General features: G+C 41.1%; 1 protein-coding gene across 1 annotated transcript; it reads right to left on the bottom strand.

The window, feature by feature from the left end:
* Window positions 1-55: 55 nt before the first annotated feature.
* wu:fb95e10 (mucin-5AC) lies at window positions 56-27,146 on the bottom strand. Its single transcript, XM_048193906.1, has 5 exons — window positions 26,726-27,146; window positions 13,302-13,985; window positions 12,788-12,881; window positions 4,962-5,182; window positions 56-4,751 (listed from the first exon to the last, which is right to left on the bottom strand). The coding sequence occupies exons 2-5, from the start codon at window positions 13,882-13,884 to the stop codon at window positions 1,162-1,164; spliced, it is 4,488 nt and encodes a 1,495-aa protein (XP_048049863.1). The 5' UTR covers window positions 13,885-13,985; window positions 26,726-27,146; the 3' UTR covers window positions 56-1,161.
* Window positions 27,147-27,592: the final 446 nt, after the last annotated feature.

Here is a 27,592-nt window from a genome sequence, read left to right as displayed (position 1 = left end):
TGCCACTAAATATAAAAAATAAAATAAAAAATAAAAAAACAAACAGGAACAGACAGCCTTGCAATGATGTTTAATGGAATTTTTTGGAAGAAAAAAACTTTAGTTATTGTGAATCATTAATGTCCAAATATCCCTGGATCATGTCTGGAATCATATCAAGATAACAAATTTCTTAATTAGTTGCACATGCAGTTCAAATTCTTGTAGAAATGTCCAATACTCAGAGTACACTGACCTGCAAGCATCATTCTAAGTTTTACAAATGCAGAAAAACACTTGAATATCCATAAACAGAAATAGTAGTCTGTTCCGAAGAACAAATGTCCAACTACTGTAAATGAAAGAATCCAGATCAATCTGAGCCCAGTACTTTAAAACACTTAAGTTACGTGCCAATGAGAATCTATGTTATCCTTTTTTCTAAAATGTGCAGCAGTAGCCCAAAACTAACAAAACACAACCAAAAATTGGAGTATCACTTGCCATCTAACACTCATTCACCTCCCTATGTCAAACACGTTGAGAGTGAAAAGCTTCTGAAGATCATCTAACCTGTATATGCTAAAACAGTTAGTGCTGGACATTGGAATAAGTTTTAAAAGACAGTAAAGCTACTTTTACAGTGCAGGAAAACTGATGTGTGTACAAACATTAAGGTAAGACAGGGATCTTAACAACAAATCAAATAAAAACAAGAAAAAAAAAACAAAGTATAAAAAATTGACATTTGATTGGTAAAAACAGTAGGATAAATACAAAGGTAGTTGTAGTCCACCAAGTGTTTATTTTTTTTATTTTTTTTGCATTTTTGTCCTTTCATCAAAGGACGTTATCTTAACTTAGTCTAACATTGCAGGTTCAGGGGTGCCATGAAGCGCAGTGTTATTTAAAAAGTACATTCTAATAGAAAATGAGAATAGCTACTGTACATACACAAATTTAAGCCATACAATCATAACCATCACCGTGGTAATAGAAGAACAGAGAGCAGCTCAGACAAAGCTATAATCCCTCACCTGGCGGCTCCCCTTTCTTTTTCCCCTTTCTATTACTTATTCTATTCATTTCTCTGCTTGCTAATCCCACATTTGGAAGAAATGAAGGACACAGGGTGGGAGCGTGGGGTCTGGGGTAGACAAGGTGCATTCCAAAGGAGGGACTTTATACGTTACCTGCCAAAAAGTTATCAGTCTTATCACATATAGCAGAGTAGTAAGGTGGCTGGCCATCTGAATCGTCCCCATGTTGGGGTGATAGGTGCATGGGGGACTCTGGATCCATTTCTTCCATAGAGCCTGGGTCTGTCTTACTGCACAGCATGTAGTGCTCATCAAACCCAGCATCTCTCTCTGTGGGCTCACTTATAGGCAGCAAATCCACTGGGCAGCCCAACAAGTCATCACTGTAGGCAGTAGCTGCTGGCAGGGTGAGCTCCTTGATGAAAGAGGGATCCTTGGCCTCTTCCGGAAGCTGCTCTTCATTTTCCAAGCTAAAGATGCCTGGGCTCTTTCCACAGCTCTCAGCCATGGAGTGGGCATTGGAGATGGACGCAGAGCAGTCAAAACCATAGGAGGCCACAGAGTTGGCTGACTGAGGTGTATCACCATCTTCCTCTACAATCTGTTCAGGGGCCTCCTCATCCTCCTCCAGGGCTGCAAGGTTGTGGGGGACTGTAGTGATGTCATCAACCGTGACATCAGGGTCATTGATCTGCATCTCACCCTCTGTATCACTGGCCTCATCACCGGAGGTTGATGGTGATGATGGAACGGAGGCTGGTGCTGTCGCTGCATCACCCAGTACCTCATCGGCTGGCAGAGTTTCAGCCTCTTCCTCTTCCCCATCACAACGCTCAAGGTGAATACCAAGGTCTTGCTCCATGTCCGTCTGCATGGCAGGGACTGGTGTTTGCTGCTTGTCTGATCGGGACTCTACACCTGAGCTGCTGTCATAATCCCGAAGCTCTTCAGGTGTGCTGGTCTCACTGCTGCTGTGAGCAGCCAGGGCTGTCCCACTGAGAGTGCTGGACTGGGACATTCCAATGGCAGGAGCAGCCAAGATACCTGACTCTGCTGGGACAGAGCTCCCAGTATCCTCTTGGATATCAGATTGAGGTTCTAAGGCCTGAATCAGGGGTGGACTCATGTCAAGAAATGCCTCAGCTGGGGATTTGGGTGGTGTATCTGGATCAGCTGAGAATTTGGTGGTTGTGTCTGGATCAACTTGGAATTTGCTAAGTGTTTCTGGATCTTGAAATCTTGAATCTGACAGGCTTGATTCAGACAGGACGGAAGCAGGCTGGGCCAAGGGATCAGAGAATGGATTTGAATGACTCCATGCTGCTGTCAAAGGCATAGATGTTGCTGCAGCAGTGTGACCCATGCTGTTGAGATCTAGATGATGCTTCTCTGTGTAATCATCATCATCATCACCATCATCTTCATTGCCATCATTTCCACAAACCCCAAGTCCACTTTCAGCCATGTGCCTGTGGACCATCTCCACATCTTCGTCTTCCTTCTCTAAGTCTTTCTGTTGTTTGTGATACTCATCATTATGCTCTGAGCCCAGATCCATATCTTCCTTCAAATGCTCTTCATCCTCATCATCTTCTTCATCTTCACTACCGAAAGACTGGATTCCAGGAGGCCCTGTGAATGGTTGTTCCCTGTCTGTCTCGGTCATGATGAAGTCACCTGTCTCTTTAGCACTGCAGCTGTCTTCAGCATTGACGGGAGATGTCACTTCTGAGTCATGTTTGTTACTGCTGTACATGTCATCTGATTGGATCATACCCCAATCACAGCTGGCAAAATCTGCCACCCCCTTTTTAAAGTCATCTTCTTTCTCTGTCTGGGGTACTGATTCCTTTATGCCAATCTCTCTCACCTCTTCCTCCTCCTCTTCCTCCTCTTCTTCCTCCTCTTCTTCCTCCTCCTCTTCCTCTTCCTTTTTCTCTTCCTCTTTCTCTTCCTCTTCTTCTTTCTCTTCCTCCTCCTCCTCCTCATTGTCTTCATTGTCTTCATTAATCTCTTCTTCAGCTTTCTCCACTGCCTCTTCTCTTTCTTGCCAGGAGGAGACAGGAGCTGCACTTCTGATGTGATCCCCACCAGTGGAGCCCAGCAGATCAAAGTCTCCCATCATATTCTCTGCTGCAGAGGGCATCTGTGTATCATCCTGCTCTTTTTCATCATCATTCTCACTTTCTTCATCCTGCTGTCTTTCCTGCTCCTGGTTCTCTATGGTCGTAGTGCTGGTGTACAGTGAAGAGCTCTGTGCCCACGGTTCAGCTGGACCCTGTAAGCCCAGGAAGGGAGCTGAGCTTGGGAGCTCGACTGGCATGAATGTTGGGGCGGTGGGAGAGGATGGTGGGGACAGTACTGTGGTGCCTAGGGGAGACACAGCAGGCACTGATTCCTCCAGGCTTACCGGATCCACTTCAGCTGCCAGTTGAGACATGACATTGTCATCTTTATAATTGTCCATGCTCAGGGGGGCATCCTGGGGATAGACAAGCTCCACCTCATCAGAGGTAGGAGAAATAACAGGTGTAACTGTGTCTTCAGGTTCCTCATCAAAGGCAGGAGGGATGACAGGTGAAACAATTTCAACAGGTTTCTCATAAGAGGTCGGGGGAATGACAGATGTAGTTGTGTCTTCAGGTTTTTCTTCAGAGGAAGAAGGAATGACAGGTAAAATAGTTTCTTCAGGTGCCTCAGAAGATGTAGAGGGAATGACAGGTAAAACCGTTTCTTCAGGTGCCTCATAAGAGGTAGGGGAAATGACAGGTGATACAGTTTCTTCTCGTGCCTCATAAGAGGTAGGGGAAATGACAGGTGATACAGTTTCTTCTCGTGCCTCATCAAAGGTAGGGGGAATGACAGATGTAGTTCTATCTTCAGGTGTTTCTTCTTCAGCAGGAGAAATGACAGGTGAAACAGTTTCTTCTCGTGCCTGATCAGAGGTGGGGGGAATGGCAGACATAGTTCTGTCTTCAGGTGTTTCTTCAAAGGCAGGAGGACTGCAGAGTGTAACAGAGATTTCAGATGTTTCCTCAGAGACAGGACAGACGACAGGTGTAAATTTGTCTTCAGGTGCTTCAGTAGTGGTAGGGGCAATAACAGATGTGGGCATTTCTTTAAAATCATCTTTAGAGTCCTCAAAGGAAGCAGGAATAAGAGTTGTAAATGAGTCTTCTAATTTCACCTCAGAGGCAGCAGGATTGACCTGGGTAAACATGTCCTCAGGTGCCTCTTCAGTGGCAGCAGGAGCAAAAGCTGTAGCTGAGTCTTCAGAGGCTTCCTCAGAGGTCACCACAGAAACAACAGAAGCAACTGCTGCAGTGGCTGCTGCAGTGGCTGCAACCACAGCAGGTACTACATCCTTCTTCTCAGCCTCTGTGGCTGCTGTGTCTGCAGGCTGGGAGGCTTTAGGGCCACGCTTCACTGCCATTGGAGTGCTACTGCCAACTGACTTCTTTGGGCTGCTTGTTTTAGCACTGGGCTTACTGCCTGTGGTCTTGGAGCTTGTGCTGACGTCCTTGGAAGGTGTTGCTTTGCTCTCCTTGGGTTTACTAGTCTTAACATCTGCCGCCTTGCTGGAGGTAGCGGGCTTTTTGGAGGCTGATTCTGCCTTGGCATTGGAGGCTGACTTAGGTGTGTCAGGTTTGGTGGTCTTGGCTGGTGCTGGCCGGGTAAGTGGAGAAGATGTGGGCTTCTTGGTCGCTGTAGTTGATGGCTGCTTACTGACATCTAATGAAAACAGAATATATCATTTCAAACTCAGTATCACAGCTGTAAATAGAAATTAATAGGACACTAAATACTGTAAATTTAAAGTATGTATTTTATAAAATATTTACCATAAATATCGATATTCAATTATTAAAACACAGTATGAATACCTCAAGGGTTACATCTGAAATTCATGAATGTGTTTATTGTATTCCATGAGGTGCCCACCTTTCTTGACAGGTGTTGTTGTCTTGGGAGTCTGAGTAGGAGTGCGGCCAGCAGGGGGTGCTGTGGTTTTAGCAGGAGAAGGTTTAGCCGTAGTAGATGGTGTCTTGGGTGTAGCAGTAGTTGGTCTGGATGCAGATGTAGATGTCTTGCCTGCAGTTGTTGGGGTCGCAGGCTTAGGGGCAGCAGGGGAAGAACGAGCAGCAGGAGCAGAGCCAGCAGACCTGCAGATAGCAGACAGAAGAAAATAAGAAATCGTTACAGAGGAAGACTGTGTCAAATCTTAATAAGTGATAAGTAATTAAGGCATTTTTTTAAAGGGATAGGATAGTTCACCCAAAAATGAAAATTCTGTCACCAATTACTCACCCTCATTTTGTTCCAAACCTGTATGAGTTTCTTTCTCCTATTTTAAAATATCTTCTTTTGTGTTCAACAGAAGAAAGAAACTCATACAGGTTTGGAACAACCTGAGGGTGACAAAGTAATGATAGAATTTTCATTTTTGGGTGAACTCTCCCTTTAAGTCTGCTCTTAGATAAAACTCTGTGGTAGGAGACTTCCGTTGAGCTTTCATGTCCAGCTAGGACAAAGACCACTTGCAGTTAAAAAGCAGATTGAAAGATCACACAGAGAAGTCCTGATGCTAGTGTGTATGACTAAAATTGCATCTTTATGACATTTCAGCTGTGGGTGAAGGGCCATAAATCCCATCTATAGCAGTGACTCATTGGACACAGGTAGCTCAGGAACACAACCTGGAGCGATGTTAATACTGGCAAAAACATTCTCTTCAAGAAAGCCCCTCCCCCTGTTCTCTACCCATAATGCCTCTCTTCTATCCTGGGGTGACTGACTCAGTGGTAATACACGTTTTGCCCTGAGAAAGGGGCCTAGTATCTGTCCACTCTGGTCTAGTATGAGCTAAGCTCGGCACACGCCAGTGACTCAGTACTTGTCCAGGTCAAGTCTGAGTAAACTAACCTACATCCTGTGAGTCTGGCAGGAGCTTCTGATTTCCTCTGTCTACGCTCCACTGCATGTGTCTCTCCTGTTCTAAATAAAGAGCTGGAGAGCACGAGGCAGGGTGCGTATCAGCGCACAAGACACAGAGAGAACCATGTAAATTTTTCATTGTGATGAGTAAAAATAACCATGCAAATCCCATTGGGGAAATCAGTATAGATCTTGCTAAAAAAACATGCTCTATACATTCCACATTTCATGTAGGCAAAGTACTTGCGGGAGTGAGATGCTACAAAATTGTGTTGTCCTACATATGGAGTATCAGGTGAGAGAGCGAGTGAGTGAGCAAGAGAGAGAGAGATCCAGCAGTGAAGGTTCTGGAACAAAGAGGGCAAGTCTATAAACAGATAAACCTGACAGAGAAAACCACACATGAATTAATGCAGTAGTGTGTTGTAGCTCCTCGACCTAGTTTCACTTTACAAAAACACCTACTTAAGCACACAACCTGGATTAGTACATTAGTCTATGAGCCAACTTGATTATTAGGCCTGTGTACAGTTCATAAAGAAGCTGATCAGTTTTTTAACCACATTTTCAGATATAACAGTTAAGAATGGCAAATATATTTAATATTATATAATCTATGTTATTTAGTTGCCAATACAAAATAGAAGCCATCATCATAAAAATCATGATGAGCCCTAAATATTGTACCTGGATCCTTATTGCTTGATCCCAACATCAAAAAGTCATACTTATTAGACCATAGTAAAGACACACAGCAAATGGGAATCAAACAGTCAGCAAGTACCAGGTAGAAAGTAAATGACTTAATGGAATATTGGGGGGAAATTGTTCCTAGTATAGGAATTTGCACAATTATTAAAAGAGTGAGAAGAATGCACTGTGAGATAAGAAAGACAGAGTTAATAGAGAGAATGAGAGCGATAGAAAAAGAGAGTGAATGAGAGGTTCTATAAAAGTCTTCCTCTTAATCTCGAACATAAAACCGATATGTATAATCTACAGTGACAGGATGACTCAGTTTAGGAAGAGAGCTCACAGAGATTAGCAGAAGCATCATTCTCCTGGAACACAAGAGATAGAGAGTGAGTTAGAGACAGTGTGGGATAGAGAAAGAAACAAAAACCTCTTTATAATACAATGAAAGAATACAGTGACCAGGAGCTGTCAAGCTCCAAAAAGGGCACAACAAGGCACCATAACAATAGCTCATATGACTTGTGCACTATATTATTTTGGGTCAGTTTTGGGTCTTTTATGGTACGTTAATAGCCATTGGTTTTACTTTATTGTCCTTTAAATAATACTTGGCTGTCTATGTAGCAGAAATATGAAGATATAGTGAAATCACTGCTACATGACTACAGAAAACCGATAAAAAGGGCTGTGGCAAAAAATACAAAAAAAATAAATATCCCAAAACTTCAACACCTACAACGCACTTTGATTTTGGCACACCCCTATGCTGATCAAACTGTCTGTGGGCAGGAATACAAAAATGTAGAAGTTCAAACTAGTTTTAACAAAAACTTGCTGACAAACGGTGATATCTGAGTGCAGGTAATATCAAGAAAGAGTGCACATTGTTTGTTTGCATACACTAGCGATACAACAATACAAAGCTGGTTAAAAGTCTGCAAGCTTATCTTATAATTTTCTGCAAAACATAGACAGTTATATGGGTTTGGAGTAACATTAGGGTGGGTAAATAATGCCATTGATTATCATCTTTGAGTAATCTTTTTCTCTAATAGAAAAAAACAAACTAGGCCATTGTTTTTCATTTTCTCCTTACTTGAGTATAATTTGCCGTCAGATCTGTGTCAGGGTTGGGGGCAAATGCAATGCACATTAAAACCAAAAATGCACCGAAGCTTAAAAACAATCCAAGCACATTGACACACATGCATTTGCCTGAATTGCTTCAAGCTAATGGCATGCCATTCAAGCATTTTATAGATAGCACTTTAATGATTAGTGAGTGACGGAGAAGCCTGGAGTCTGATTGGCTTATAAACACTGTTTAACTTGCTGTTACATTTGTGAGTGACAAAACTTCCCCTGAAGCCACAGTAGCAATGAGGAAGACGACCTCCTCCTGAGCCAGTGACTGGACGACTACGGCTGATGAGATTTTAATAAGGCACTTTGGCCTGAAGGGACTCTTTAACCTAAATAAAGAGGTTCACGTCCCTTCAGGATGAATCCTAATGCATTAGTGAAGCTGTGATTCAGCAGCGTTTGATGAAATTGCGTCTACCTGCTGGCACTCACCTGCGTGCAAATTTGCTGTGTTAGCTTAATAAAGGCCAATAGTCGTTCATCTGAACAAAATTTGATTTATGTATTTTACCCCAACAGCAAAAATTGTCTGAGTCACAAATCATAATGTGCAGTGATTTCTTGGCTTGCGGCAGCAAACATGCGTCAAATCAAAGATGCCTGTAAACACAAACTCCTACACTAACTAGACAGCATATGGACATGCAGCCATTTTGTTGTTCTTTAGTGTCCTTTACACTGTGCCCAACAGAAAAGACAATATGACTTTCTTCCGTGGAACACATAAGGTCGCTATTTGAAGAATATCTCATAATAGAATATCTTATAATGCTTCCATTATACGACATTAAATTCAACAACATTCTTCTGTTTGTGTCCCATGAAATAAACCCAGACAGATTTGAAATAACATGAAATTAAGTAAATGACCATAGAAGAGAGAAATTTTCATGTTGGTGGGAACGGTATACTTTAAGGCTTTTGTAAACTATTCTAAAAAAAAAAAAAAAACAGTAACAATTTACAATAAAGTTCATTAGTTAACATTAGTTAACATGAACTAATAGTGAACTGCACTTATACAGAATTTATGAATTTTTGTTAATGTTAATTTCAACATTTACTAATACATTATTAAAATCAAGAGTTGTATTTGTTAACTTTAGTTAATGCATTGCGAACCTTCATGAACTGCTGTATTTCCATTAACTAACGTTAACAAAGATGAACAAAAACAGTAACAAATATATTGCTCATGGTTAGTTAAAGTTAGTTAATACATTAACTAATGTTAACAAATGAACCTTATTGTAAAGTGTTACCAAAAAAATAATCAGCAGCAGATCAGTGTCTCACAGTTAGACTGAATAGTGAAGACAAATGTGCATGTCTAGAAAACAGCCATGTCAAACTGCAGAAGCCGGACACCAGAGAACACGCACAGCCTAGAAAAATGCAGAAATCTGACAAGCGAAGAACACGTAAGAGCTGCAGCAAACTCAGAATCACTGAAGTGTTGTAAAGCATCCATCAAGTTGGCTGTTGGGCACTCAGAGACACGCAAGCTCCATTTAGAGATTAGGTGCAGTGGCTGCAATAAAACATCTCTCTGGAGAGGACTCAAATCTACCCTGACCTAATGAACGAGAGTGAGAGGGACAAAAAGATGCAGAACGAGACAAATTAATTTATGAGAAATGACTCATGGTTTAGATGGTTTAGCAACAGACGCACCCTTTACCGACTTGCCCATAGCTCTTACATCAGTATGACATCATCATCAGGAAAGAGCTCATCCATTTAAGTTGCGCTATGACATTAATCAAAATGATTCATATTTTTGGCCAGTTCTTTCACGTCTGCACTACATTAATGCAACTAGCATGACTTGCATACGTCTGCGCTGCTTTTATTGACCAATGCTGTGGGTTCATTTGAGCACGACCCCTTAAAACGGCTGTTTTTTCTTAAAGGGGACCTATTATGCCCCATTTTACAAGATGTAAAATAGTCTCTGATGTCCCCAGAGTATGTATGTAAAGTTTTAGCTCAAAATACCCCACAGATAATTTTTTATAGTATGTTAAAATTGCCACTTTTTGGGGTTGAGCAAAAACGCGCCGTTTCAGTGTGGTCCCTTTAAATGCAAATGAGCTGCTGCACTCAACCTAAGAGGGCGGAGCTTCAAGAGCTGATTCTCTGGTGTCAAGATTCTGTCAGGACGCACTATAATGTCAGAAACTGCGAATACATGCTGCATGGAGATAGAACAGGTATAGTTTAGTTCAATTACGGTTATAACTTATATTGTCTTCTTCCATTATATTAGTACAAGCCTGTTGTACCCAATCCCATCTGAATGATGGCCAAAACTTTACTGACGAGTTTTATGATGTTTATTGTACTTCACATAAAAGACGAAGCGTCCGTTTTCACTCTAGAAAATCTCTGTAAGAGCTTAAAAAGTCACAGTACAAGTGTGCATTAAAATATTATCCATAAACTCTCTCTCTCTATCATCAACATACACAGCAAAGTACACAAAAACTCATTACAACTAACAGTAAACAAATATATAAAGACCTTATGCCTTTTCGAGTGGTGCTTAATAAATTGGTAAACTTTATATCCGTAAATCAACTCTGATGAACTGTAATAAAGTGCTCTCACCTTCATTACTGCCATATCCAGTATCACTCTGGATTCACTCACATTTGTGCAGACATAAACGAATTTCAGTAGAGTTGAGGGAGCATTTTTTTCGAAAACAAAGTTAATCCACCTCATCTTCCACCTCGTCTTCAGCGGCTCAGATTTAGGGAGTTAATGGAGAGAACTATGTGGATTAATCCATCCAGCTACAGAACACCTAAAACGCTTGGGAGATGTTCTCGTCAGTGCAGTAATGGCGGACTGCGTAAACTCTCTGTGAACTCGCTCAGGGCGGTTCTATGTTAAAATGACAGTATCTGTCAACATTCGTGGGCGGGGCCTGTGGCTAATGTGACGTCACACTGCCAGGGATCTGGAAACGGCTTGTTGTGAGACACTGCTTATGATATATGGGGTTAAATAAAAAGGAGTGGTTGGATTTTTATCATTATAAGGTGGTTGTGTACACACACTGTCAACACACATTTATGTCCAAACACCATATAAAAGTGAATTTTGCATAAGTGTAAACATTTTAACACATTGCTCTATTTATTTCAGCAGTCCAGGAGCAAAATTGGAGAATGGTATTGAAAACCTATTTGGAAACAAGCACCATTTTTGCAATTCTGTTTGGTGCCGCTAGTAGAAGATGCAATCCTACATATTTTATGTAGCAATGTAAAAGTTTTAGGTGGCAAGCTCACACCAGTAATGCTAATGTTATGTTTTATTTATTTAAAAACCACTAGGTTCAGTAGATGCAGAATTCCCTGTACAACCTCTACTGCTGAAGGCAGAACACGCACACGGGTGGATTCGTATATGCACACTACACAAACACTCTTCACACAGTCACATATACAAAAAAAAAAATGTGCTGCACCCAAAATTGAGTCATATATTACTGGACTGTGAAGCAAAACTTAAATTAAGATTAAGACACTTCTCTCATACCAAAAAAAAATGTTTTGCTATGCTGCTCAACTGCGCAAATGTCATCTTCCTTGGTCCGAGGCAGCATTAAATGTTCGATCGAAGATGCCCAAAGGGGCAAAATAACGATAAAAACACAAACTCCTGCACTAATTGGACAACAAGAGGCCTTTTCTCTGTTTGAGCTTACAGTCATAATGAGGCATAGACAGAAAACAAAGGCTCAGGGTGGATTCCCCAGATTATCTTTCTTAAACCCATCGCTGGAATATACTGCAGTGCTAATAGTGTAAATTGTCTTTCCTTTTCAAGCAGTGTGTGATGTAGTCTGTGTTTGAGACAGCAGTTTTCTTACTCTTAACACTATTCATCTTGAAATAAACTTCCTGTTCAGCTGTATGATGTGGGAGGAGAGATGCTACATGTCACAGCAGAGCTCTGTTTGGACTTTTCACATCATGGATCTGAGTAACATCTTAGGTCAAATTGCTCATACAAATTGTAGGCAATTTTTTTTATCTTATCTTAACTATTTGTATTTTGTTGTTGTCTTTGCTAGGTTACTAATAAAAAAGCTTTTTAATGATTCAAGGCTACTAACTAAAGCAACAATTAATTATTGAGCTGCTCTTGAACAAGAACCTAAAACCTCCAGAAGATAACTTCAACAGAACCATTTTTGTCCTTTTTCCTTACTTTAAAAGAAATGGGGAAATAAACACACCACAAGCTTCTTCTAAGAGTTTAAGGAAAGAAGGTAATCGATGTGCCAAAATGTAAAGAGATTTGCGAAAGTGTATGGTTGTAGGACCAAATAACACATTACAAATATTCACATGTTACAAAAGTCACAAATATTTTTCCCCCACCCACACATAACGTCATGAGTCTGAGCCCCTTTACAGGCCTCAGGATGTCCCTCGATGCCTCTATAAACAAGTTACAAAACACTCCTTCACTGTTCATGGCTGTCTGCAGGCATCTCAAAACAGCTTCTGTGAGCTCCATGTTGATTCCCAGCGTGACTCAGATTGTCCCCCTGCATGATAATCATCCTAACATCTCTCTACATCTGCCCTGGATATCTTGAGATCTGCATTATATCAGCATCTCATTGTGTGAAACTACTGGGAAGATGTTGACACTGTTGGTCTAATCATAGAGACTTTCTAAACTCTCATCTTCACAGTTTTTTTTTTTTTTGTAATCAGGAATTTGAGGACTGTGCCAGTTCATTTCCAAGAAAATGAAATTCTTTCATATTCAGACTTAGAATTGATGCAGAGTGCTTTAAGTATTCAGCAAATGAAGAGTAGTGATTGTCTCAGAGAGATGTGGACTGCAACGTGAGGCTGTATAAGCAATGCCTGAAGGACTTTGGAACAGAATGAGCTACTGCAATGGCCCACATTGCGGAATTCTAATCAACAACCCCAGTCTGGGAGCTCAACCAATGAGATGCCTACCTGGGTGTCTTAGCGACCGGTGGCCTATCAGGTTTGGGAGAGCCAGTGGTGCTGGTCTTGGTGGTGGATGCAGTGGTGGGCCTTGAAGCTGGAGCTAAAGTGAAGGATGATGGTAAGGGTGTTTAAGAGCATTGAACAACAAGACAAATATAGACAATGTGCAAATTTGATAATGTGCTACACCAGAATTGCTTTTGAAAAAAAATCTAGCCTCATCAGGGGTCTCCAACCATGCTCCTGGAGAGCTACAGTCCTGTTGATTTAAACACACCTGAACCAGCTAATCAAGGTTTTCAAGGTTACTTGAAAATTACAGGCAGGTGTGTCAAAGCAGGGCTGGAACTAAAGTCTGCAGGACTCCAGAGCTGTGTTCGAAATGAGTGCTTGCATAGTTTGTGCTTGCTGTTAAATAATCATTTGAAACAGCCCAGCTCTCCAGGAGTAGGATTGGAGACAGCTGGCCTTCATTGAACTTATGCTGTACTCAAGAACTCGGTTGATTCTTTTGACTTACCTGTAGTCTTTGGTTTAGACTTCAGACCATTAGCTGGTGCAACAGGGGCTTTCTTGATGGGCTGCGCTGTTCCTGTTGTCTTCAGGCCATTGGCTGGAGAACTGGCAGGTCTCGCCGTCCCCATCGGCTTCTTCTCAGCCACCTTGGTAGTAGGGGTCTTGGTTGTGGGTGCAGCAGTGGAGCCAACTGGTTTTTTAGAGGCAGCAGTGGTTGAGGTTTTCTTCTCCAGGCCTCCTGTCGTGGTCTTTTTGGTGACGCCATTAGCTTGCAACTTCTGTGCCCCGTTTGTTAGACGGCTTTGACCAGTGCTGGGACGGGAGCTGGTCGTGGATGCCTTGGTACCAGCGGTGGGTGTCTTTGTTTTGGCAGGAGCCTTCGTCTTAGCTTTGGGGTCTGCAGGCTTGTCCTTTCCAGTCTTATTGGTTGCGGAATGTGCCTCTGTTGGCTGTGGTTCACCTTCTGTTTGCATTGTGGGCAAAGCCTGGTCCTGAGCCTCACCCACTGGTGCCACCTCGATCGCAGGACCTGCATTTAATGCTTCCATTGGCTCCATTGTTGCCGTGTCAACACCATCCGGTTTCATCTTGTCCTAGTCCTGGAGGTCCGTCTCAGCAGAAGAGAAATCAGGAACCCAGGACTCAGTGCACTAGTTGGACTACTGGTATCAGACGCCCTAAGACTGACCTGAAATCAAAAGCAACAAAAGAGTTATAGTCTGATTTGAGACTTCAGACAATAAAAAAACAAGTCTGAGCAAGACAGAAGTCTGTACCCCCTGTCAATGGCAGACAGACCTAAGAGAACAATCAGATAAAGAGTCAGGTTTAGTTAGCATGCGAATGCTTGATAAAATTGCTTAAGAAAGAGATTAGGAATGAAGTAAAAAGCCTGCTGTGCTGAGGGAAAACAACAGCTGATTTAGAGCTTGTGGATCTGTTTAGACGGTAACTAAAGTGAATTAAAGCCACACAAGATGATGTTTCCAACTATTAGGAATGATGGTTGGCATAAGATTACAGCTGTCATTAATACAGTTTTACATTTGGCAAGACATCTATCATAAGATTATTTTGGTGCTAATTCTTGTATAAAAAATATCTGGGTTTTCAAAACCCCTTGGGGGAATTTCTAATTGCAAACTACTAGCAAACCAACATTGCCAGATGCATTACCCACAATGCCTTACTGAAGCAGATGTTGTTTTCATGATTTAAGAGCGGCAGCTCCACAGCAAAGTTCATCCAGTGGAAGATGCCAACAAGAGGAAGTGGCTTGGCTCAGGGGAGCATGGGAAAAAAAATAACTGAGTAACAGTGAAAATGCGCACTCATAAAGCGGACATCAGTGTCACCGGATACCTTGCCCTCATTATATTCCAGAGCTCCAGAATCTCCCAGTTTTTTTCTGCGGTTGACATTCATTCCTCCACCCCTCAGACTCATTCTACCCATTACAAAATCTCTTCAGTCCTCACACAGATGGTCCAGGCAGCTGAGCATCCCAAATGAGAGAAACTTGGGGGAGGGGGACAGAGAGAGAGAGTGATGGAAAAGAGAGAGAAAGCCCAGAGGAAAGAACGCATTTCATATATGCTGCCAGATATGAGAAAATAGAAATGAAAAGATATATTATGTCTTAGACAGAGATCTATCTATGGTCATCGGTTACTGATAAGAATTGTGCAATGACCACATTGACCTGCAAACAACGGTTCACATGGCAAATGAACAATAGTAGACAGTTGTCAGACTTGCAGATTGTTCGCTTTGTTCCAAAACAGGGACTTGAACTGTTAAAATGATGCATATTCTTCTTAGTTTGATTCAGTTTTCAACTGCAATAACATACTCAGAATCAGACATTGCTGCTTTTTACACACATTTCCCATTATGAATTATGATATGATTTGGTTTGTTAGGTTGGTTTCTCATCATCTTACTTTCTCACCAGAAGTGAACCACTAAGGGCTGGGACAACCTTGTTCTGGTGATCTCAGACTGGTTATTTTGGTGCAGATCCGAGCACAATTGCCATGTTCATAGATGCCTAAATGAACCCAAGTAAGGGAGAAAACGCCATTAAAGGAGGAGGAATCTGTCGCTACAGACAAAATATTACATGCACACTTACCTAGTGCTGGAGACACAAAACCTTCTACATTTTACAATACACAATTGCAAAAAGTAACTATATGGTCGGATTGAATAATGCATTAGTTAGTAATGAAGAATATCAAAAATTTTAGCTTTATAAACAAACTCAACCACATGCAACATCACTTCCTCTTAAGAGCTTAAGGGCTGTTTTCTGTGATGAAAAACACCTCCTCTAGATCACGTCTCTCTATTTTAATATTGCTTATAAATACAGGCTTTGTTGTATCCGCTCTACCCTTTCTACCCTTGCTATTGATCCAGTTTGGAATGATAGATGAGAATCAGCCTGTGAGAACATCAGGTGGTGGAGAACTGAAGAGATTAGAGGGGTGAAAAAGCCTCCTTCCAGGACGAAAACACACTCACCATCACATGGCCTTACAACCTTAATGATCCTATTGAGGGATATAGACAGCTTCCTCTGCATGTAAACAATAGTGACCCGGGGGGTCAGAAGCCTATGGTGTCCATTTAATTGTGGGGGGAGGATCTGACCTCTTCTGACTTCTGATGACCTGTACATTACAGAGTGGCTGATGTTGACAGGCAAGTATGAAAAAATTTGATTGATAAAAAGTTAAAGTTTAATCTCCTATCTGAATTGAAATTTTAAAAGAAATGAAATCATATTTCTTTAACATACAGTTCCTGGAACTTCTCAAATCACAAAATGAATCATGGTTAATTTAATGTATCAGTACTCCCAGTTTGTGTTAATAAAATTTAAAAACAAGGAGCTTTGTCATAATTACAGAAATACCCAAAATATCTTAAATAGGGGGCCTACATGGTGGGGTCTTAGGAAAACTAATGACCTATAAAATCTACAAACCTAACGTGCAACAAAATCTTGGTGATTTTGGTGCTCTATTGAGCAGGAGAAAAGGACCAGAAAAGGTAAATGTGGTGGCTTTGTGACCTTACAAATATAAGAACCATCGTACCTGCAAACCCTCTTACCCACAAACCCTCTTACGACACTCCGTCACTCTCAGGGACGAACCTGCACACGCTTCAGTCTTAATGCCTCATCCAATTATTGTAACCAATCCCGGTGCAGGATCCTAATGCTTCTGAAGGGATGACTCCGCTCTTAACAGCAGCAGGACGCAAAGCGCTTATCCCCTGAAGACCCACATACGATGTAAACAAACGCTGAACACACAGACGTGTCGCATACCTTCTAGAAGCAGTATTAATGGCAGGTCTCCAGTGACGGCGCATTAGAGTCTTTTAATTGTCCCGCCGCAGAACCGCAGATCACCCCCATGCTAATCGGGTCATCGGTGCATTGTAGCGGCAAAATGCACTTTGGCCTCTTTATCCAAGGGCAAAGCACAACACAGCCCTGTGCATGCATGCATGCATAAATGCATTTCTAAGTGCTGCATTGTTCCTTAAAAAGTCCCCTGTGTGAAAAGCTCGCTTCTCACAATCAGCTAACCGCTGCGGCACAGCAGGTGCTAACAGGCTAATGCCATCTTAGCTTTAGCCACTCTGGGCCAAACCGACATGTCTAAAAACTGAAGAACAAGTAAAACAAACAAGCCAGCAAATTGCAAAATCTGAATGGCTCACTATAGGAAATGCCCCCCCCCCCCACACACACACATCCCCCCGAATTGCAATCAGTGGAGAGATTATGCTGGGGTGAAGCACAAATTTGCACACCACTGAGATGCTGCATGAATCGCATGGCTTCTCCCGGCCCGTTTTCATGCACTGGGGACGTTGTTGTTGGCGACAGCGCCTCTGATTTGGCGTTTGGTCAGAGGACTGACTAATTTGTCACAGTTTAGGATTTCACATATTAAATCTGTCCGGCCAATACTCCATTGTGCCTCAATAATACACACTTAAAAAAATGTAGGATTTCTGTATTTGAATTCCATATATATTTCCATCCATTCTGATTACACAGTTTTAACGAATACACTAAAGTATAACCAATGAAACTAATTTATAAACAAATAACCTTAATCTGATAATATTTATCAGTCTTACATAAATGAAACGTAAGATTTCTGTAATAGTACTAAAAATGGTAATATGTTATTAGTTAACGAACTAACAATGAACAATACTTCTAAAGTATTTATCATACTTCTAAGTATGTTAATCTCAACATTTACTAATACATTTTTAAGATCAAATGTTACATCTGTTAACATAAGTTAAAGCGCTGTGAACTAGCTAGCCATAATTTAACCGTTCACACTTTTTAAAAGAATACATTTAATTGTTTTCATAATGAACAGATCTATACTGATCATAAGCAATTTGAATAGATGCATTCTGATGATGATTATTTAAAGAGATGCAAATATGCCATGATTTCTTGAGGGCAGAAATCTTACCTGTTTATGTTTGACAAATATGCATCACAATTTAGGTTAAATTTAGGTGCAAATATCCCCACCCCACCCCATGCCCTCCGGAGGTTGCAGAAGTCTCCCTCAACCCCGATCTATCAGTCTAAAACAAGGGAACACTGGCTCTATTCAGAAAGGACCACAACAAACAGGGGCACCGGGTCTCCTCGTTAGGGTGGGGCAGTAAAAGCATGGTTTTCTGGCTGAAACATGCTGGTCTGAAGGGTAAACGTTCAAGATCAAGAGTTTGAGTGAGAATCAGTAATCAAATTCATCTAATTAAATATGCACTAATTTGCATACATTTCCAAAACAAAAATCATCAAAAAAAACTTTTAATTTAGTTGACATCTTAGAGATTTTTATCTGAGCAGCAAAAGACTGACTCAAGGTGTGACTGAGGCCTGTGTCACAGAACCGCTTTCATGAGTCCATGAATAGTCCACTGACCGCTGGTGTCCATAACACAAACAAAAATTACATAATAGCACTCAAGAGTGGACGGCGTCTTAGACGCATCTGTGTGGAGATACTGGTTCTCTCTCTATAAGCCGATCACATGACTCTCTGAGCGGCCCTGACTGAGCCCATTATACAGCACACACACGCCGAGATGAAGTTGGATGGCCCGAGGTGCATTGCAATGAAACAAGTCACCAAAGAAGGGATTGTTGGGGTGGTGGCCCTCGCGGAGGAGTGAAAAGAGGATAGACACACATGGAGGCACATGACAGGCCCGCTGCTGTCCAAGCTGACAAAAGCCACTTTACTGCCTCCGCTGTGGAGATTGCGATCGCGGCCAGCGCATTCCCAGAACACCCTTGGCCAAAGGTTGGGAAGCCGCTCTGTCTAACACACAAAAACAAACAGATCAGCCCATTCAACAGAACAATCCGCGAGGAAAGGAAGGTAGTGACGTCAGGCTGTAAGAAACCACTTTGAGACCATTACCCTCAGGGGACTTGATGGAGACAAAACCAATGGTAAACCGAGACTAAACTAGCTGGGATTGAAGAAGCTTTTCCTGCCTGAGGCACCAATAACTCCTGTGGCAGATACCTGGACAGAATCCAGGTGACAAAGAGGTAATCCCTGTACTGTAAGGAAGATTTACATAAGGTTTCTGGAACATGTGCTATGCCTGGGAGTGAGACACTCGACAACTGTCTGAGATGCAACAGATTAGTGACCTACAAAGGGACACTTATAGGCCATTTGAACTCTGTGTGCTTGCGTTCTGTGTGTTTTGTACTGAGACTCTGCCTATCACCACAACTATTGCGCTCTCTTGCAAAACTTTTGCCTTGCCCCAAGAAACTTTGATATCGCTAGTAAAATTTTTGCACTCTCATTCAAAATGTTTGCCTTTTCGCAAGAATCTTGGCGCTCGCTCGCAAACCTTTTGCCCTCCCTCAAGAAACTTTACATTAACTTGGAATTCTTTGCAAACAGACTTGGTGAAGCGCAAAACTTTTGCGAGCAAACTCAAAAGCAGTAAAATACAATCTCATATTTTTCTATCACCATGTCCCCTTAGTTTTGATTGTAGGTTAAATGTACTCCGCCAACCAGCTTTTCATGATTTGTGAATGCAGAGCATTCAAAATATTAAATTTTTAGGGATCCTGCATAATTCACCATTTGACCACTATATAATGGCAAAAATGCAGTATTACTTAAAGTTATATACACATTAGTGTGATAAAGAAACATGCATGAAATATAACTGCGAGCAGCAATTATCGGGGTTCAGGCGCTGTAAGACCTAAGCACATGAATAAAAAGTTATAATGTTTTAATTAGCAAGTTGGCCGATTTCTTTTGGATTTCTCACAGGCTTCTAGAGCTGTGAGTCAAACAGGCCCAGCAAATTTAGTTCTGATTGGCCTCCGTTAACCTTGTCTGATAGCTGCTCAAATTTCAGTGGCCGATGGCGGACGTTTTTTGAGATGCGTCAATGTCTCATAGACAGTCATGGCACCTCGGGCGAAGACACTACATGCCAGTTTTCAAGTCAATAGGACTAACGGTGAAGTAGTTGTAGCCATTTTCATGTTTTTTTTCCTGTTATAGCACCACCAAGTGGTCAGTTGCCACATCCTTTTTCATGTGACCACAGACTGAGCTCTTACATAGATGTGCTAAAAAATATCTAATTCCGTTCACGAGTTATAGCCATTTTAGTAAAAGTGGCTCCACCCACTTCAAACATTTCGGCGGCCCTTAGGGATCGTGAATCGGAATTTCAACGTTTTTTGATAACTTTTGACAAACAGACTTGCTGCACTGGTTTGGTTCCAATCGGGTCAAAAACCTGGGACTAGTTTGCAAAAGTAGGTTTTTCAAAAAATCCAAAATACCCGAAAATGTTGCCAGAAGGACATGCATCTTGTCCGTCTTGAGCCGGGGATTCCAACTATATAAGACACTTGAGCCTATGCCTAACGGTTCAGGAGTTACAAGCCATTTTGCACTTTTGATTGCTGTAGCGCCCCCATCAGGCTGACCGGGGCGAGTGTTTTTTTTCTTTTTAAATACATATTTTCTGCAAAATTCTGGAAATTACCGACACAAAATCAGTGATTTTGATCACACACACACACACACACACACACAAAAAAAGAGTTTTTCCGGTTGGACTGAATGTATGTGTCAGACATTTTTGATTGTTTTTTTCATGCTTCTTCTACCATAAATGTCAAGCTTTTTTAAATGGCATAGCAAATTACAAAAATTTCTCTTCTATGTTGCTGCATTCTGTCTAGTGTTTTGTGAACATGGGTGCATCCATTGTAAAAGGCCCCTAAAACAGCACTGCAATTTGCTGAAATGCAAACTGTCCAAATAAAAATTCTGGAAATTGTGCATCCATCTGACACACAATGCCAGAGAAGGGTCACATGACCAGGGGAGCTGGTACCAGCACCTCTGTCCACCCAGTACACAGCAGCGAGAAACATCGCAACCAGCAGCGGACCAACTCGGTCCCCTGGGGACAGGGAGATTAACACATGACAGAGCTTGTTAACTTGGGACAAAGCATGATGCTAATCCTGTGCGATTCTCCGATGGACACCCGCAGGACGGGATGCACACAGGACACGGGCCAGATATGTGCGCCAGCCAGCATGTTATGCCACCTGGCTAAGAGAATAAGATGAGAAATGAGATGAGAAAGATATTGATCAGAAAGAGAAAGTGCAGAGGTCGCAGCACAGATGGGGGTATTGAGAAGTGCATTAGCGGAACATGTGGGCATGCTGAAATTGGGAGGTTTGAGCGTAAAGGGGCCTTTTAACTAATTTGTAATTTGAGGAGCTGCTCGATTCTATTATCTACTGTGAGCACAAAAAAGCCAAATTACATAAGAGCTGATAAAATCCAGCTGGTGGGGGGTCGATCAATGACATCTGATATTGTGGGTTTGTTTGTGACAGCATGGTCACAAACGTCATCTGCGCTAGACAATAAACATGCCCTTCAGAAAACAGGAGGAAGTGACACTCACTCCACAGGAAATGACTGTACCTATAAGAGGATTATCCTTCTGCTCACAGCTGACCAGCACCTTCCAGATGGACTCTGAGCCTCTGTTCTGACTCAACAAAAAAAATTAAAAAAACTTTATAGCATGCCCGTTTGTGAAGTGCAAATCTACATTAATCTGTACACTGTAAAAAAATATTTTCGTGATTTGTTGTCCCAACATTTTTTTCTTGTCAAAAAAACTTAACGTGGTTCAGGTAACATAATATTTAGAGTTTCTGTTGGATAAACCAATCACCTTCATTGTATTAACTCAAATTTTAAATTTAAATTAACTCAAAATTTTAAGGCAACCAGGTAACTTACATTTTTTTTAAGTTAAACCAACAATTCTTTTTTACAGTGTACACAACCAAACACTCATTTTAGTCTGTAATGGTTGGGGATCTCAGCTGGTAATTCCAAAGGATGTAGGTTAAAATCCTGCAAAAGTGATTCTCCTTTCACTGTTGTGGCTCTAAGCAAAAATATTCACCCCCGGTTGCTCAAGACAGACTGTTTCTGTGCTAAAATGCATAAGCTGCTTTGGATAAAGACTATTCTAAATAATAGTATGCCAGGAGAAATTTATATTGCTCAGGTTGTTTCATGCAACTATCAACATTTAAAGAAATTAAATACAAAAATATAGTTATTTTTGTCAAGCATAATTATAGAGCTATAAGATTCCTAAATTCCACTACAATATGGTTTCATTTGTTAAAAATAATTCTCAAACATTTACTTATTTTAGTTCATGTTAATTTCAATTTACTAATACATTATTAAAATCAAAAGTTGTTAATATTATTTAATGAGCAAACATGAATAACAATAGAAAGCTGTGTATTTATTAATAAAGATTAATAAATAGTGCAACAAATGTGTTGTTCTTTGTTATTTAATGTTAGTTAATGCACTAATGGGGTGTTATTGTAAAATATTACCAATAAAAATAATGTGGACAGCTTCTCAGATCATTTGATCTTGAAATAATTTGATGCGAAATGTTTGAGTTCATTATGATTTGGCATCTTGAGCATAATTTGAGACATTGAGAACCCTTCTGAAACTCTAGAGGAGAAGCATATAAGATTACTGAATTATTTTCTCAAACAACTGCAATAACATGCATTAACTTTTTAAAAAATATAGCTGCGAGCAGCAATTATCAGGGTTCAAGCGCTTTAAGGCCTATGCGTAAAAAGGTATTATGGTTTATTTAGCAAGCATGTAACCACTTAGATCATATATGTAAAAGACCATTTACAGCCAATACAGGCAATTTACTATAGAAAATTTAAGGTTTATAAAGCTTTTTAACAGTTATCAAGGTTGAGCCCAAAACCCCAATATTTGAAAAAACTCCAATATTTAACAAACAATTTGATGGACAGCAGCGGTCCTAGAGGCAAAGTTGCTCAGAATGAGGAGTTCTACCATATGGTACAAATGTCATGGGTGTGCACGAAAAATTGCGCTAACTGAAAAATGCGAAGGCGAATTTCTCACAGGCCTCTAGGGCCGTGAGTCAAACAGGCCCAGCGAGTTTCATTCCGATCTTCCTCCGTTAACATTGTCTGATAGCTGCTCAATTCATTGGCTGATGTTTTTTGAGATGCGTCAATGTCCTCATAGACAATCATGGCACCTCTTACGAAGACACTGCATGCCAATTTTCAAGTCGATCGGACTAACGGTGAAGTAGTTATAGCCATTTTCAATTTTTTTTCCCTGTTATAGCACCACCAAGTGGCCAGTCATCACATCCTTTTTCATGTGACCACAGAATGGGCTCTTACATAGGTGTGCCAAGTTTGGTGAAAATATCTCATTCCGTTCACAAGTTATAGCCATTTTAGTAAAAGTAGATCCAACCACTTTGAACGCTTTGGTGGCCCTTAGGGACCGTGAATCGGAATTTCAACTTTCTTTTGATAAATTTTGACAATCAGACTCCAGAGAATCTTGCTGCACTGGCTTGGTTCCAACCGGGTCAAAAACCTAGGACTAGTTCACAAAAGTAGTTTTTTTTTTTTTTTCTTTCCAAAAAAATCCAAAATCCAAGATTTCGCCACAATGTCAAGGATTCCATCGATATAAGATACTTGAGCCTGCGCCTAATGGTTCAGGAGTTATGAGCCCTTTCGTACTTTTGACCGCTGTAGTGCCCCCGTCAGGGTAGCATTGTAGATGGTGTGAGTACTACCAGCCCTCAAAGTCTCTAACACTTAAGGTTTGATCTGATCTGCCTAATCACTTTTAGGGGAGAATGCTGATCCTTAGAAATTTTAACAATTACAATAGGGTTTCAGTGCTATGCTCTTGAACCCCTAAAAAAATCCCACAGACATATATAGAAGACCAGAATATCACATAAAATTGGGAGGGGCCAGTATGCAACCACCTAAAACACAATGCTTGCACAAAGCATTGTGCATGATGCATCTAAGTAATATTTTATGAACACTGTAAGCTGGATGCTGAAGGAAAATTAGTCTCTTTATAAAGTAGGTTGACATTTTCCACTGCATGGAGGCCTACGGCATCAAGACACCTAGTTTTCAGGATTATTTTAATATGGAATTTCAGACACTGCATGTGAACTATAACCTTTATAATGTAGCGGGGTCAATACATCCATCAGTAAATTGCAGCACCCCATGAAATCGGTGACACTCTCAAAGACGCCATTCACTGAGTGACATCTGCCAAGACTAGAACAAAGGATATTGAACCAAAATGCACCAAGACAGGACTGCATGTCTGCTCTGATATAATGTTGCTTCAGTCGGAGATTAAAACAGCAAGAGCACTACAACTGCACAGCAGACATGTTTACAGAAAGCTGAACCGTAACCACAAAACACACCCCGAAAAAGAACTCTGAATGCAACAAACCCTTCAGATTACCACAGCTGCAACACAATATCCCATCCAAACAGAGCCAACTGTCCTCTGACAACTGCTCAGCCCCAAGAGTGCTATCTTAACCGGAGAAGGGAGAATTATCAGAAAACGACAGATGACACAGGAAAACCACTGTAACTGCGTCTTGGGAAAACAATGAGTGTTCACTACACTTTCAAAAAGAGTGTTTTCGTATGCAGTCGAAGAAACATTTTTGGTTCCCCAAAGAACCTTCAATGAACAGTTCTTAAAAGAACCATTTTTCTTAGTGAGAAGAACATTTTAAGAATCTAAAGAACCCTTTTCTACTACAGAACCTTTGGGTTGTTCAATGGATGTTAAAGATTCTTTGTGGAACCATCGATGCCAATAAAGAAACTTTATTTTTAAGAGCGTACAGTGAGCAAGTAAATGCTGGATGGCGAGATAACGCATAGTCACATTTTCTTATGTCGCTTTAGATAGTTATAAACAAGTATCTGACCTTTCTGATGTCATTTGCTGTAATTTGTTCTCTAGCAAAGCCAATCAGAGCCAATCCCACCCCCATTCCTCATACAGTCACTACCCATCATGCCATGACACATTTGTAATTGCTGGCAATGCCGCCCTCCAAGAGCCTAATCTCTGTAGGCCGGAGTTAGACAGCCACAGCATTGTATCGGGATCATAATATGACAGAACAATGACACTGGAACAAAAATGGATCTGAAATAATTAGATTTGACCTCGCACATTCTGAATTCATATACACTGACATCTTAAAATAGAATTTTTTAATCCTTCCTAAAATTATATACAGTATCCCAAACAAAAGCAGAAGAGATAGATCTGATGTACCCTGACCGGAGCTGTGAGATGGTGGCCTCAGGGGGTCGAGGCATTCGTCTTAAACCTTTGTTTGCCGAGAAGAGAGAAGGGAACTATTAAGCAAGACAATAGGATGAACTGACTCACAAAGCCAAGATTTAACAGCAGGAGAAGCCAAACCAACCCACACCTGCTGCGAAACGCATCATTTTGATTCAAGTTGCGCAGGGATTTAGGGAGAAAGCAATGCCAAGAAACCACCCTGTTGATTTTCATTGGCCCTAAACATCGAAAATACCCCACAAGCCCTGTGCATAGAGGTCACCCAGGATCCTCTCTAAACTCAAAGTACATTTCTAAAAAAAAAAAAAAAAAAAAAAAAAAAAACATCCAGTCAGATTAATCGCTCCTGGTTGTTTTTTATATGCAGAAACATCAATACTTCACAGTAGACCACTGAATGATATCGAGCTGCTGGTTGTTAACTGGGGTGTATCTCATAGAAATGAACAGGGTTTGGACAGATAAACTGCACCTGCGGGCGTGTATTTTGGAAGGTTGGGTCGCTTAATTAATTCCTGCGGTATCATTACACTCGGCATTGATGGTTCCATGAATTATTTTTAACATCCATGGAATCTTTCCACTGCACAAAAGGTTCTTTATTGTGGTCAAAAAGATTCTTTAGATTTTAAAAATTCTCTTCAAACTAAGAAAAGAATGGTTCTTTTAAGAACTGTTCCATGAAAGGTTCTTTATTAAAAATGAATTGCTGTGAAAACTCTCCATTGGAACCTTTATAAATAATATAGGCTAGTTTATATATTTACATTTTTATAGATCTAAAAATAAAGTCTATATACCGGCACATTCAGTCATTGTTATATACATTGTTCTAGCCTATATGAACCGCGGCGGGTTACATATTATACGCCTATAGACCCGGATATATTGTAGCCTATGTACCGGGCGGGTGAATAGGTTATATTATATAAATCGGGCGGGTGAATATATTGTATGAAGCGGGCGATATGTGGAGCGGGCGGGCGGGTGGAGGAGGCGCAGAACAAAAGAGCTCGAGTGAACGGGCGAGCGGAAAGTTTCCATGTCTGTTTCACAGAAGAAAAAAAACATAACTTAGGAAAACTATTATAATTTCTTATTCATCATCTGTCAGCGCAGTATGTGTTTTCTGAGCGACTGTCCGTGATTAAATTCGGCCACAGTATAGGAGTGGGTTTGCCGTCACCGCCCAGGCATCCACCATTGAAACAGACTGAAAGGATGAACAAGGCAACACGGAATAAAAGAAGACAAAATATGCCGGTTAACAAGCAATAAAAAAGCTAAAATGACTAAACAGCTTGCGTGTGATAGATTTAAGCGGTGTAAATCAAACCGGTGTGAAACCTGATCGCTTCAGTGGCATTTTCATCTGATGATCTCATTTATTCCGCCGGTACTTCTATTATAATGACCGATGTGAACGAGAACTCATAAATATTCATTTACATATGAATGGATTCAGTCGTAAATCATGCTCTTAAATTAAACGCATCTCTTAAATTGACACTGACATTCATTCTTTCATTCCGACACAGAGAAAAACGCTTTTAATGAATCTTCGCTTGTTTCTAGGGTGGATTCTTACCGAATAAAAGCGCTTTTCCTCCAGCAACGCCCAGTCGGTACTCGCGTCTCCTCCCGTTTTTCCAAGCGGAACGCAGGCAGCCGGTGGTCAATGCTGTGAATCGACAAAAACCGGCAACAATTGTTGAGATAAAAACCAGTAGACAGAAGCTCTGACTGAGACTGTTTGGAGCTGACTGACTGTCTACCGGCGATAAAAGAGATGCGCGTCTCCTGGCAGCAGAGAATGAAACGGCGCTTGGCGATCAGCGCACGCACGCGCACACACTCTGCGGGCGAAAGAGAGAGAGCATTGAAAAGGATGAAAAGCGCGAGCGGCTTCGGTTTCTCCCGCCCGTGACCAATCAGCTCTGAGACTGAGATTTATGCAAATGAGGGATGATGTCATCGCACAGGCCACCCCGCGTTCTTTCTTTCGCCCGCTCTATACGCGCCGTCCCTCTTCTTTTCTTTTGCCTCGCTCGGACCCCACTGCAGCCCCTGCCCCCATGCGCCCACCCCCCACGCCCGCGTTCCCGCCGTTTCTTTTCACTTTCACTCTTCACTTTCACTTGTGCACACAAGAGAGACACAAGGGGCAGGGTTAATGTGAGTAACTAAAAGCGATAAAACATTTTAGTTTCTTGAAATAAGATAAATGTTTACTAAAATAAATGGAAATATAAACGTTTGTTTCAGTTAGTTGCAAAGGCAACATTTAGACTATGCACTCTAAAAAATGTTTGGTTAAAAACAACACAAGTTGGGTTGAAAATGGACAAGCCCAGAGACTGGGTTAAATGTTTGGTCAAAGTGCTGGGCAGTTTTATTTAACTCAACTATTGTTCAAAAATTACTGTATGGCTGGCTTAAAATGAACTTAAAATAG

Source organism: Megalobrama amblycephala, linkage group LG1 (assembly GCF_018812025.1).
Source record: "Megalobrama amblycephala isolate DHTTF-2021 linkage group LG1, ASM1881202v1, whole genome shotgun sequence".
In the NCBI taxonomy this organism is placed as follows: Eukaryota; Metazoa; Chordata; class Actinopteri; order Cypriniformes; family Xenocyprididae; genus Megalobrama; species Megalobrama amblycephala.
Note: the sequence above shows the minus strand (reverse complement) of the source record. Positions and strands in the feature narration are given on the sequence as shown.

Bases quoted from the DNA above. Each gene is read 5' to 3' on its own strand.
- wu:fb95e10 (XM_048193906.1), bottom strand. From the start codon at position 13,884: ATGAAACCGGATGGTGTTGACACGGCAACAATGGAGCCAATGGAAGCA. The intron at 12,882-13,301 runs GTAAGTCAAAAG...CCTTCACTTTAG, and splicing joins GTCTAAACCAAAGACTACAG to CTCCAGCTTCAAGGCCCACC. The intron at 4,752-4,961 runs GTGGGCACCTCA...TGTTTTCATTAG, and splicing joins AACAACACCTGTCAAGAAAG to ATGTCAGTAAGCAGCCATCA.